The 12758-nt window shown below is 34.1% G+C and overlaps 2 protein-coding genes across 2 annotated transcripts in view; both read left to right on the top strand.

Moving 5' to 3' along the window:
• Positions 1 to 224: 224 nt before the first annotated feature.
• On the top strand, positions 225 to 7189 carry LOC109089390 (galactosylceramide sulfotransferase-like). The gene is made up of 3 exons (XM_042753033.1): positions 225 to 907; positions 4855 to 5015; positions 5899 to 7189. Exons 2-3 carry the CDS (start codon positions 4885 to 4887, stop codon positions 7013 to 7015), a joined length of 1248 nt encoding a protein of 415 aa, XP_042608967.1. The 5' UTR covers positions 225 to 907; positions 4855 to 4884; the 3' UTR covers positions 7016 to 7189.
• Positions 7190 to 9236: 2047 nt separating this feature from the next.
• ppil2 (peptidylprolyl isomerase (cyclophilin)-like 2) overlaps positions 9237 to 12758 on the top strand; it is a 34208-nt gene continuing 30686 nt past the window's right edge. Inside the window, exons 1-5 of the mRNA XM_042753040.1 lie at positions 9237 to 9396; positions 9740 to 9789; positions 10655 to 10700; positions 11199 to 11261; positions 11794 to 11845. Of these exons, the coding sequence (XP_042608974.1) occupies positions 9365 to 9396; positions 9740 to 9789; positions 10655 to 10700; positions 11199 to 11261; positions 11794 to 11845 (243 nt within the window). The 5' untranslated portion in view covers positions 9237 to 9364. The remainder of the gene's footprint in view (positions 9397 to 9739; positions 9790 to 10654; positions 10701 to 11198; positions 11262 to 11793; positions 11846 to 12758) is intronic.

Below are 12758 nucleotides of genomic sequence, written 5' to 3' on the forward strand. Positions count from 1 at the left end.
GTTCTTCCTGAGCTTGTCTATTCATTACTATGGGAGTGTCTATACAGAAATAAGTGAAAGTTAACAAAAAATAATAATCTAAGCTTTAAACCCTAATGTCACTGGTCATTTTTTTTTCTTAATAATGCTAGTTTATGTTATCGTATTGGGGTTAAATTTACTGACTTTCTCTTTCTGGGTATGGCAGCTTAACTTTGGTCAACCTTTGTTAAGCTAAGCAAACTGGTGCAGTTTAGGACTTTGTGTACAGCCATATACCTGGAATTTTGCATTAGCCCCTCTCATGCATTTAACTACGCTTTCTAACAACTTTTCCACTTCAAACCAGCAATCTGTTCTCAATGGCTCTCTGTTTCCACCTCCTCCTTTCTTTTGTTCCTTACCCTCCCTCTTGCTTATTTGAACTCTGTTCTGTTTTGAATCTCTTCCTCTTTTTCTGTCTTTCTGTCTTGCCTTTTCTCATCCTAACTTCAGCTCCCTCTTTCTGCCTTCTGTCTTCTCCTATACGCTCATTCACAAATGCTAACAGAAACAAAGAGTGACAAGTGCAGGTCCCCAGACGTCTGGTCTTGCGTCACAGAGAGCGCAAGTCGAGCCTCTTCTGTATGCAGTTTAGCCAGCTCAGCTCTACAGCGTGCAGACGGAGGAGGAAGAGAGGAGGTCAGGTGTGTGTGTGTGTGTGTGTGTGTGCGCACACAGGGTGAATGATCGCCTGGATGTTTCACAGAAGATAAGAGGGATACAGATCTGTTAACCTTGGATAACACGACTGGACAGTTTTAAATGTGAAGGAATCAATGTCTTTCCAGCCTTGACCATGCATCATTGTTAACAAAGTCAGATTTTTCTCTTCAGAGTCATTGCTTTTTTCTGCAAATCAAGCTGTGACAGGAATCTACATGATTTGGTAAGAGTTTATACAATGTTTTATATTTCATTTTCAATATAAATTATATTTGGAGAATATTTACATTGCAATTGTATTGCCATTGTTTAAATGAGTCTGTAGTACCTTTAAACTTGTGGAAAAAGTCAGAATTAATATGTATTAATCAATATTTTTGATGTCTATTTTTTAGTCTAAACATCCTTACAACTAAGACACTCAAAAAAAGATAATTGTTGTCAGAACATATTTCTGATGAATTCAAAGTTTCAGGTTTTCTGGGTTTAAGCATAAACCTCTGTTATATTTATTAAAACGAATAAGTAATAATTGACCAATGTGGTAAGAAAAATACATTTAATTGAACATATTTTCTGTGAAAGCCTTGATAATTCATACAATGTATACATTAGATTAAGATTGTTTTATGTTTAGATATTTTTACTAGAAAAAGTAAATAAGTTTTGTTTTGTTTTGGAATATCATTTGCTCCAAATGCACTGTTATTTACAATGGTGAATCTTAAAAAAAAAATTTATTTATTATATATATATATATATATATATATATATATATATATATATATATATATATATATATATATATATAGATATATTTAAATCAAGGTATCTTATATAAAAGCCTTATTTTCAAAAAAAAAGCCTTAATATTTATGCAGTTGTTCTATGGATTTTTGAAAATTTTGCTGGGAAACAAAATAAAAACACATTATTATTTTATGACTACGATTATGATGAATATAAGCTAATTTGCTGATGGAATGTCATGTGTTTTCTTTCCAAAACACTTTTATATCACCATGAGGCCTCACAGTGCTGATGAAACACTATCCATTTAATTCCTAAACTTTTCTCTATAATCAGGCTGCTCAATCTGACTGCTTTCTCTGAAAAAGTAAAAGAAACCTTTATTCTAATTTGTATCCCATCATCAAATTACAGTGGCTTCCTGTCTGTTATGAATTTGCCAGCAGCACTTCAGATATAACATCTGACAATCTTTGTTAAATCACAGAAATTAATCAGATTGCATGCAGGAATGACTATCATTGCCCAGTTTAAATGCACCCATGAGTAAACACAACATTCAGCATCTCCAAAGACTTTAATACGACAGACTGATAGACCAAAAATCTCCACGAAAACAACACTTGTTAGATAGATAGATGAGATGAGATTTAGTTTTAGTTTTATCCTAAATAAGAGCTGTAGCTGCTGTAGTAATTCTATATGGTTCTGTAAAATCCTTGTTATTTGTGACCATCAGCATAACAATGATGATGTTGTTAGTGATTTTGCTGTCAACAAAGGATGACTTTGAAAAATGCAGGGTTAGAGCTTGCTGCAAATAAGAACAATGGGTTCCTTCAGACTTCTTCTGGCCTTTCTAGATTTAGAGAGAAACAGCTTTGTTCCTTCGGTCTCTCCGTCTATCTTTCGTTGCCGCTGCTCAGCAGCATATGGCTGTCGTAGTCAGTGCTTCTAACATGCTGTCTTGGTGGTATTAGGTTATCCACCTGTGGCCCCGCACTGCAGATATCTGATCCTGGTCTATGAGGCATGAAGAGATGCGGACAGTGTCACTTTTCTTCTGAATGCATAATTCATTCGCTGGACAGCAACTGCAATGCATTCATCTCAGCATTAGAATTTATAATTCTATATATTTTTATTTGGAAAATGCTTTTAATGTTTATTTTTGAGTTCATAGCATTTGTTTTGTTGGGTAGTTGATATGACGTCAGCAGAGCTGGGTAGTAACTGATTACATGTAATCTGGATTATGTAATCAGATTCCAAAAATTAAGTACATGTAATTAGATTAAATTAAATTTTAAAATACTTTTTATTAGACTACAGTTACTTTTTACTGATTGCATGATTACATATTATTCACACTGTAGCAATATATTATTCATTATTTGATTCTCCCTGATTCTTTTTTTCCATCGTTTTAATGTTCAAGTCTTCCACACAAAAACCAGTCACTAGTCAGGTGGCTATAATTACATAGAAAACTGAGAGGAACCCCAGTTTGGGAAAACTTTGACGTCATGTAATGTTTAATGTAGCCTACTTCATTTTGTTAACGAATGGAATATGTTTTCTTATTCTTTGTATCTTTATATAAATATGGTAGGCTATACAAGATTATCCTATTTAAAGGGGTTATATGATGTGATTTCAATTTTTCCTTTCTCTTTGGAGTGTTACAAGCTCTTGGTGCATAAAGAAGATCTGAGATAAGAGATATATCTATAAGAGATATTCTTTATAAAAGTTAAGACTCGTCCACACACCCCTAAAACGGCTCGTTCTAACACGCCCCCACATATCTACGTCACTATTTTTTTCATGATTGTTTTACTTTCTTTTATGTAAAGCACTTTGAATTACCATTGTGTACGGAATGTGCTATATAAATACATTTGCCTTGCCCTGCTTATGTGGGAAGATTTGCATAACGCTGCCCAGATGTTCACGCAAAGAAAGAAGGCGTACCTTTTATTCTCGTTGTAGTATTGTTGTTGCCGCTGATCCGTGCTGATCGCTGAGGAAATACATCAACTTTGCACTGTGGATCGCTGAATCAGCTTTCACTGTGGACGAAGCGGCATCCAGCCCGGGGTCGTCACATGTGGTTGCCGCAAGCCCAACGGACGCTCCTTCGTAGAATCCACCAGCCGTGCGGTTTTAAAACTGGCCTCCGCTCACTCTAGACCGCGGCTCGCTTTAGGCCTCTGGCCTCCACTCACTCAAGGCCTCGTTATGTGACGCTGTTTCGTTGAGAAAGTGAAACTACTTTGTTTGGCCTTCCAAAAGAGGACACGACTAGAAATCGTTTTTTTTTAGCATCAACTTTAAGATAATACAGTTAAAGTGACAAAAATGGTATACATTAAAAGAAATACGTTATGCCACATTTTAATTTATGTGGTGAGTAGCCAGGCAATAGGCAGGATAATAGTCAGACAATAATTTTTCACTATTTAGGCCTGTTATATTTATTATGTTAAACATGCAGTTATATGACATTAGATGAACTGAGAGATTACATTAAATATTTTTATATTTAAAAAAAAAATAAAAAAAAAGTTTATATATATATATATATATATATATATATATATATATATATATATATATATATAATATTAACCTGTTAACATGCGGTGGAGACCAGTGAACCTTTTATCATATTTAATACACATGCAAGTAAAGTAATACTGTATGTCATTATTTAGTCTTGACAAACTATATATTATTAGAACAGTCAAAGCCTTGAAATTCATTTGACCTCCATTTTGTTATGAACATCTTATAGTCACTATCACTTTTTTTTATGACTTTCATATGAAAAATGAACTACGCATCCGCTGAGGGGGCAAAAAAACTTGTCTGCTTCTCATCAGAGTCCTTTACATCCCTAAGGGCTTTTAATCTAAAAAGTTTCTCAGGTTTCTCAAATGTTTACTTGGAATTTCTTTAGAGAGGAGTATTACTGCTATCTATTTCAGTGGAAATAAATCAGTGATTGGAAATAGAGAATACCTTTAAATAAATAGTGACCTGCTACATCACTTAAAATGAAAATATTCTACAATTCCACGTAGCTGAATTACCTGCAATGTCACTGCAAATCCCCACATACAATAAGATGTTTAGCAGATGTAGACCGCGTGGCTGAACTCAGGGGAGAAAAGCAGTTGAGTGAGCAGCAGTGTACCTAAATAATTGGGCACTTGAGGAAATGGTGACGAATATCTCTTAACACACTAGAAATGCTTTGGTAATCAAATGCTAGCAGCACTAGAGGACTCTGCATATGTAAGCACACCACATAGCACAGCACATTTTACTGTATTTATGTAAAAGGGCCTTAAGAGATAATGAAGTTGCACTTAGTAGCACTAAATCATTATTGAAGTGTCTTTCTCTTTGCTACAGGGTTTTCTTTCAGGGTCCAACCAGGCAGCTATGATGGTTGGGAAGCCAGTCAGGCAGTGGAGGTCCATCTGTAAGGGACTGATCCTGGGTGCGCTCCTGACCACCTGCATGATTCTTTTGTACTGCCTGTCGGCCCCAGAGGTCCCGTTTGGCCTGCAAGAGTGAGTTCCTTAATGTATTTTGAATGAGAATAATGTACACTACAACAGAAAGCAGTTTATTCCGTTGATTTTTTTAGCCTAGGCAAAGTTAGAATGGCCTTTTATTGTGGCCAGCCTAACGCACACCTGTGCAATAATCATGCTGTCTAATCAGCATCCTATTATTTTGTGTACATAGAAAAAGTCTTAGATCTTTGAGTTCAGTTCATGAAAAATTGAGGCAAAAACAAAAGTATTGCATTTATAATTTTGTTCATTGTATATATATATATATATATACATATATATAATATATATATATATATATATATATATATATATATATATATACATATATATATATATATATATATATATATATACATATATATATATATATACAAATTTACATATTAAAATATTAAATATTACAATTAATATAAATAATATACCATAATTAATTCCTGTGATACAAAGGTGAATTTCAAGCATTATTACTTCAGTCTTTAGTGTCATATTTCTTGTTATTAGCAATGTTTAAAACAGTTGTGCTGCTTAATATTTTTTTATGAAAACAATAGTACCATTTTTTCATGACTCATAACATTATAAATGTTTTTATTCTCACTTTTGATCTGTATAATTCATAAAAAACAATAAAAGTATTAATTTCTTTTAAAAAATCCATACATATATGTCTATACAGCTGCTTAGTTGTGATTAAAATAGTGCCACAAAGCATATTATTTTTAAATATTTACTGTTTTATGTTAGGCTAAAATGTGGATAAAGATTTTCTCATAACATAATTTTTTTTGTTTTTTTTGTTTTGTTTTTTTGTTTTATTATTGTAGTAGTGATGTACTATTGTATTATAGTATTTTTGTTCATTTTTTGTTTACAGGGTCCCAGTGCCGTACTCATGTGCTCATCGCCCTTCTTCCGCCACTGGGCAGCAAACCTGCACTCCAAAAGTGGACATCATGTTCATGAAAACCCATAAAACAGCTAGCAGCACTTTCCTCAACATTCTCTTTCGCTTTGGCGAAAAACACCACCTCAAATTTGCCTTCCCCAACAGCCGCAATGACTTTTTTTACCCGTCCCCTTTCCATCGCTCACAAGTGAAGGACTACAAGCCTGGAATGTGTTTCAACATCATCTGTAATCACATGCGTTTCAATGCTGCTGAAGTGGCCAAAGTGCTTCCAGCCGACACCTCATACATCACAATCCTCCGGGACCCGGCTGATCTCGCCGAGTCCTCGTTCCACTATTTTGGACGCGTTGTACCTCTCACTTGGAAGCTTTCTGGAGATGATAAGCTGAGAGAGTTCCTGCAGGATCCGAAGCTCTACTATGACCCGGAGGGATTCAATTCGTTCTATCTCAAAAACCTGCTTTTCTTTGACTTTGGACAGGATAATAACTTGCATCCAGATGACCCAAAAGTGGATGAGGCCATTCACGCAATCGCCAAGCGCTTCCATTTGGTAATGCTTGTGGAGTATTTCGAAGAGTCGCTCATCCTGCTCAAGGACGTGCTCTGCTGGGACATGGAGGACTTGCTTTTCTTCAAACTCAATGCCCGGAAAGGTTCAACTGTTTCTAAACTGACTCCAGAGCTCAGGGCCAAAGCGCTGGAGTGGAACGCCATCGATTGGAAACTTTACCAGTTTTTCAACTCCACCTTCTGGCATAAAGTGGACGCTTATGGCCGGGAGCGCATGGCAAGAGATGTCGCAGAGCTGCAGCGCAGAAACGCTGAAATGGCTTCCATTTGCATTGAAGGAGGCCACGCTGTCGATGCAGGAAGCATCTTGGAGACGTCCATGCAGCCGTGGCAACCCATCGGTGAGAAGTCGATTATGGGATACAATCTGAAAAAGAATGTTGACAAAGCGCATGGAAAGCTCTGCAGGAAGATGCTCACGCCAGAGCTGCAGTATCTCACTGATATGGGCGTCAACCTGTGGATAACAAGACTGTGGGGTCACATAAGAGAGATCCTTCACTGGTAGCTCAGAAGAAATGTTTCGCTTAGGTGAAAGGTCAGCGCTGACCTTATGGGAGCTTGTTTCCACCACATAATAAAAGATTAAAATCTCATTGTGACTTTTATCTCACAATTCCACCTTTTTTTCTCGCAATTCTGAATTTATGTCTCACAGTTCAGACATTTTTCTCAGATTTTTTCTTCCACAATTCAGACTTTTTCTCATCAGAATTGCAATTTTATATCTCACATTTTCAAGTTTACATCTCACAATTTTTTTTTTTTTTTTTACAGAAATGTGAGATATAAACTATATCTCAATATTACTCTGTTGTTTTAACAGGCTTATTTCTGCCTGTTAAATAAATAGACATTAAAATAATAATAATAATAGTAATGGTAATTGTGACTTTTTATCGTAAAAATCTGACTTTTCTTCTCTGAAGTTTGTGTCTTGGATTTGTGAGTTAGAAAATCCAATATATATATATATATTATTATTATTTTTTCAGAATTTGAACTTATATCACAATTCACAGTTTATATCTTGCAATGCCTTGCCTATGAAACAAAGTGTCTAAATTGCAAGATACAAACTCTAAATTGGCAGATATATATTTTCAATTCTGAGAAATAAAGTTTGAATTGTGGAAGAAAAAAAATTGGAGAAAAAGAAAGAGAAAGAGAGAATGTTGTGAGATTTAAATTCTGAACGGCAAAATATAAACTCGCAATCTGGAGATGAAAATCTAAATTGTGGAAGAAGAATGTCTGAATTGCAAGATAAAAATCCTAAATTGTGAAATAAAAATTTGCAATTCTTAAAAAAAATTCTAAGAAAAAAATCAGTTTTTAAAAAGAAATTTATTCTGTGGCTGAAATACGTTTTCATAGACGTGTATACAACCGACCTAAAACCTGTTTTTCTGTGTCAGAAAGAATTAAAAACATTAAAAGACATGACTGAATAAAACATTTTCATATTTAAATGAATCTTACCCAAATAAGTGGTGACAGTCACATCTTTAACATGTAAGTTTTGTGTTCAGAAATGTACTGTAAGTCACCGCTATGTATTACATGTACGTAGTGTGTGGGTGCTTGAATCAATCATCAAAATGAATCAACTACTGTTGAATGACCTCATTCTTTGAAGCTCTTATTGTTGGTGCCAACGGCAATAGCAATAATAATTTCTTGAACTGTTTTAGATTCATTCTGAACTTGAGCTTTACTGTTATCATCACATGACTGATACAGTAAATAACTCTGGCTTGAATGTTGAGTGGAGAGGTGCTTTAAAGCTGAAATGTGATGACGTGTTGGGCTTCCTGTGAAAGATGACAAAATAAAAACTTTATGTAACACACACGTGGCTCGTTTATGGTTCACTGTCACTGTTCTGAGTTCAGAATAGATAAATGAATAAACACAACTGATTTCTATTGCCTTTGGTGTATATTGCATGTGAACATACACACATTCTCTTCTCACAAGAATAAAGCTGAAGTGTATTATGAATAGGATTGACCCAGGTTAGACTCTAGCAGGAAACCTTCTTGCAGTTGTGCTGTTTGGTAATGCACACTGACCTTTCTCCATACTGTATATGCCTTAAAAAAGAAACACTCAGCAGAAGATGACCACTTCATAAATTCATTTCAATATGTGATGTACATCCACCACTAAGCCTAGAAGAAGAACCATCCTTAAGGTAAGAAATTATTCTACTGTATGTATGGTTATGTGATCTGACAATGCGCTAAGGTCAGTGTAGCTGATTGTAGTGTCATTGATAAATAGGCCTATTGTTTTTATTAATATAAAAATAAAAATAAAAATATTTTTTAAATGTGTCTAGATTTTATATTGATTTTAGTTTTAGATTTTGTTTATTGGGTGGGTGGGGGTGGGGTGTAATGGTTTGGTTATTTTAGTATTTCATTCAACTATGAATGAGCCAAGATAACCTGGACAATAATATTTCACATGGTTGATCAACATGTTATTTATACAGATCGGATGGATGGATGGATGGATAGATAGATTTAATTAATATAAATAAATGATACATATAGCTATAGACTTGATACATTGATGATACATTATAGCTGATACATTATAGCTATAGACTTTCTTCAGCTTAACATGGGCTTCATTCATTATGTTTTGAGGTTTTTTAGTCATCTAAATATTCCGTATCGGAAAAGTAAAATAAAAACGTTCTTCTGTATCACGCCGAACACATTTTACAGTCGCACTGAACGCTGACCGGAAGTGTGATTTAAACAGTCGGAGGATTTGTGTTGCTTGGTTGTTTAGGCATTTATACACTTTTATTCTTTTATTTGCTACATCCTCTTGGTACACAAAAATGGGGAAAAGACAGCATCAAAAAGATAAGATGTGAGTTGAAATGAAACACCGCGAGTAACGTTAGAATATGAAGTTTTTGCTTTCAACAGTACTTTAACTATAGAGCCTTATACAGTTATATTTGATGATTTCACTGAAAACAACATCAGTATATTCTTTATTGCAGTGATATCGTGTTGTGTATAATCTGAGGTTTATAACGTGTTTGTCTTAAGTCTGTAACGTTATACAAGTTCATTCATGCATCTTTAACTGCAGTATCTTTTTTGTAGTTATGTTTTAGTATCAAGTAGTGAACTGCTACACATTTCCTATTGTTCAATTCTGATTCTTCAGTAATTATAATAATATTCGTTATATCTGTCTGTTTCAGGTACATCACATGTGCAGAATACACTCAGTTTTATGGAGGGAAGAAATCAGGTAACGTCACTTAAACTAGTCTGGATGTGACGTTACTGATCTGTCTGTATTGAGAAAACAACTTGAAAACAGTAAACACAAAACATTGTGGGACACATTGTAAAATTTGAGCAAATCAAACAAACACTGTCTTGAGAGATTATTTTACATTTGCAGTTTAGATGCAGCATGTCTTACTGCAGTATGTATGTTTTAGAAAGTAAAGTGTAGAGTCATGTAATGTGAGGGGGAAATATTCACATTAAAGAAGTATCAGGGAAATGATAAAATTGTGATTTTTCAGGCCTGAGTGAATAAATAAAGCAGGTCCTTGGTTTGTACACTACCATTCAAAATTCCATTAATTTTAAGTATTGTTATTATTATTATTTGCACTTGTATTCAGCAAAGATGCATTACATTGATCCAATGTGGTAGAAAAGCCATTTATAATGTTACAAAAGATTTAGATTTCAAGTAAATGCTCTTTTGAGCTTCCTAAGAAATATTTCTAGAAATCAGTGTATTATAATGATTTCTGAAGGATTATGTGACACTGAATGCTGAAAATTCAGCTTTGCATCACAGGAATAAATTGCATTTTACAATATATTACAATAGAACACAGATTTTTGATAACCCTGATAATAGTTCATAAAATTCACCAAAATAAGAACAACATTTTGAAAATTCTTAAAAAAAAAAATAAACTTTTGCACAGTAGTGTATGCAATGCTGTTGGTTTTCCTATCACTCGCTTTCTTCTTTGTTTGATTGCACTGCATATAGTTTTATTTTGTGCACTTTTTGTTTGATATTGCTGGTGCTTTTTCCTCCGTAACCCGCTGGGATGAGTAAAATAAGCCTTTTGTCATCATGTTTATAGAAATCCCACAAGCCAATTTCAGACGTCTGCCCTTTGATCACTGCAGGTGAGTTTTCACGTCTTTCATGTTTGATAAAAAAAAAGTCCTTTGTGTTTCTTCTGGTCAGTAATTTAGGTCTAGCACAATAGATCCTGCTTTCATAACTGTTGACCAGTGTTTCAAACGATGCTTGAATTTCATTAGTTTTATGTGAGTTAAAGCTGCTGTGTGTCCGTTTTTCCCCCGAATGTTAAAATACTTCTCTCGTGTTCTAGTTTAATATGCAGAGACAATTATAGTAAGACATTTGTAGATTTCAGATTCTGAAAATTTTGCTAATTTTAAAACATTGCTCTGTTTGTTGGAGGGGCCTGATAGGTCTCAAAAAATCATGTGAGTTTAGGGCTGGGCTGTCTTTCTGTCATTTAAGTTGGGGAGACTGTTCTGAAAACAGTCAGTATATTTGCAGTCAGAACTGTTTGGTGTCTCAGAAATGACACACAGCAGCTTTAGTGTCATACTATATGTATGATTTTTAATGTTCATCTCTTATCTCTTGCATAGTTTGTCTCTTCAGCCCTTTGAGTATCCCATGTGCACGTTGGATGGGGTGGTTTTTGATCTAATGTGAGTATATTACTCTCACCAACATCAGAATGAGTCATTTGTAAAGCTGTTATTTGCATTCATGATTTAATAAAAATAATACACTTATTTGTAGTAGCTTGTATTTATTATATGCACTACCCTTGAAAATTTTAGGGGGGGTGAAATTAATATTTTTATTCAACAAGGATGCATTAAATTGATCAAAAGTGTAAATATTATTTAAAAAAATATTTTGAAAACGTTTACTTTTATTCTTTCTTGCCATTCTATTATCAAAAATAAAAAAAAAAAAAAGAAAAATAATATTCTATTTCCACAAAAATATTAAACAGTCCAACTGATTTCAGCATTAGGATGATTTCTGAAGGGTCATGTGACACTGAAGACTGGAGTAATGATGCTGAAAATTATTTTTCCATCACAGGAATAAATTACATTTTAAAATATATTAAAATATAAATGTTATTTTAAATTGTGATATTTTACTATAGTAAATTTTTTACTGTGTTGATGCAAGAAAAAAAAAGATTAACATTAGTTTTCTCTCTAGGAGCATTGTGCCTTGGATTAAGAAGTTTGGTACCAACCCCATAACTGGAGAGGTATTTTAGTTATTCCTATTTATAATGTTTTATTTATTTGACACTGACCAATACACTTTAAAATCATTAGAGGTGAAAGCTTTTTATGATCAAAATCCTGCATGGATTCAACCACTAGAGAGCGTCAGACTCCATGTGAGGGGAATGCAATACCATCAACTCCAGGTGCTTGCCTGTGCATCAAAGCAGAATCTCTTGTTGTACACATGATTTAAGGGGCAATGCAATGGGTTTTAGAAAATGAATCCTATTTAGTTGTTTTCCGAGGTAAACTTTTATTCAGGGTTAGTAAACCTCTTACCCCAAGTAATAAACTTGTATCTTGTTTGTGATATGAACCTTAAATCATGTGACATGTTGAGCAGAGATATGTGATAGCTTCTTTATACAATTAGACTTATGATTTTTACCTTTCAGATAATAAACTGGGCCAAAAATCCCATAGACTTGCATTGAATTAGGTACCTGAGCCTCTCATGTGTTAATAAAATAAAAATAACAAGTATGTGTTTTTATTTTGTGAATATTATATATTATATATTTTATAATATAAGATATTATTTTAAATATTATTACATTTAAATGCTAAAGTATCATATGCTTAAAGGGATACTCCACCCCAAAATGAAAATTTTGTCATTAATCTCTTACCCCCATGTCGTTCCAAACCCGTAAAAGCTCCGATCATCTTCGGGACACAATTTAAGATATTTTAGATGAAAAACGGGAGGCCTGTGACTGTCCCATAGACTGCCAAGTAAATAACAGTGTCAAGGTCCAGAAAAGATATGAAAGTCGTCGTTATTAACAAAAATAACGACTTCATATAACAATTCCACTGTTAGCAGTCTACTTTGTGTCTCTCCATATCACCGTATGCTGTGTATGCTCTTCTGTATCCTTGTGGCGCGGA

The sequence above is a fragment of the Cyprinus carpio genome, chromosome A5, assembly GCF_018340385.1.
Source record: "Cyprinus carpio isolate SPL01 chromosome A5, ASM1834038v1, whole genome shotgun sequence".
NCBI classification, from domain to species: domain Eukaryota; kingdom Metazoa; phylum Chordata; class Actinopteri; order Cypriniformes; family Cyprinidae; genus Cyprinus; species Cyprinus carpio.

What these genes read in the sequence shown, in the direction of transcription:
- LOC109089390 (XM_042753033.1), top strand. Translation starts at nt 4,885, where the DNA reads ATGATGGTTGGGAAGCCAGTCAGGCAGTGGAGGTCCATCTGTAAGGGA. An exon ending in GTCCCGTTTGGCCTGCAAGA is followed by an intron (nt 5,016 to 5,898) that starts GTGAGTTCCTTA and finishes TTTTGTTTACAG; the next exon opens with GGTCCCAGTGCCGTACTCAT.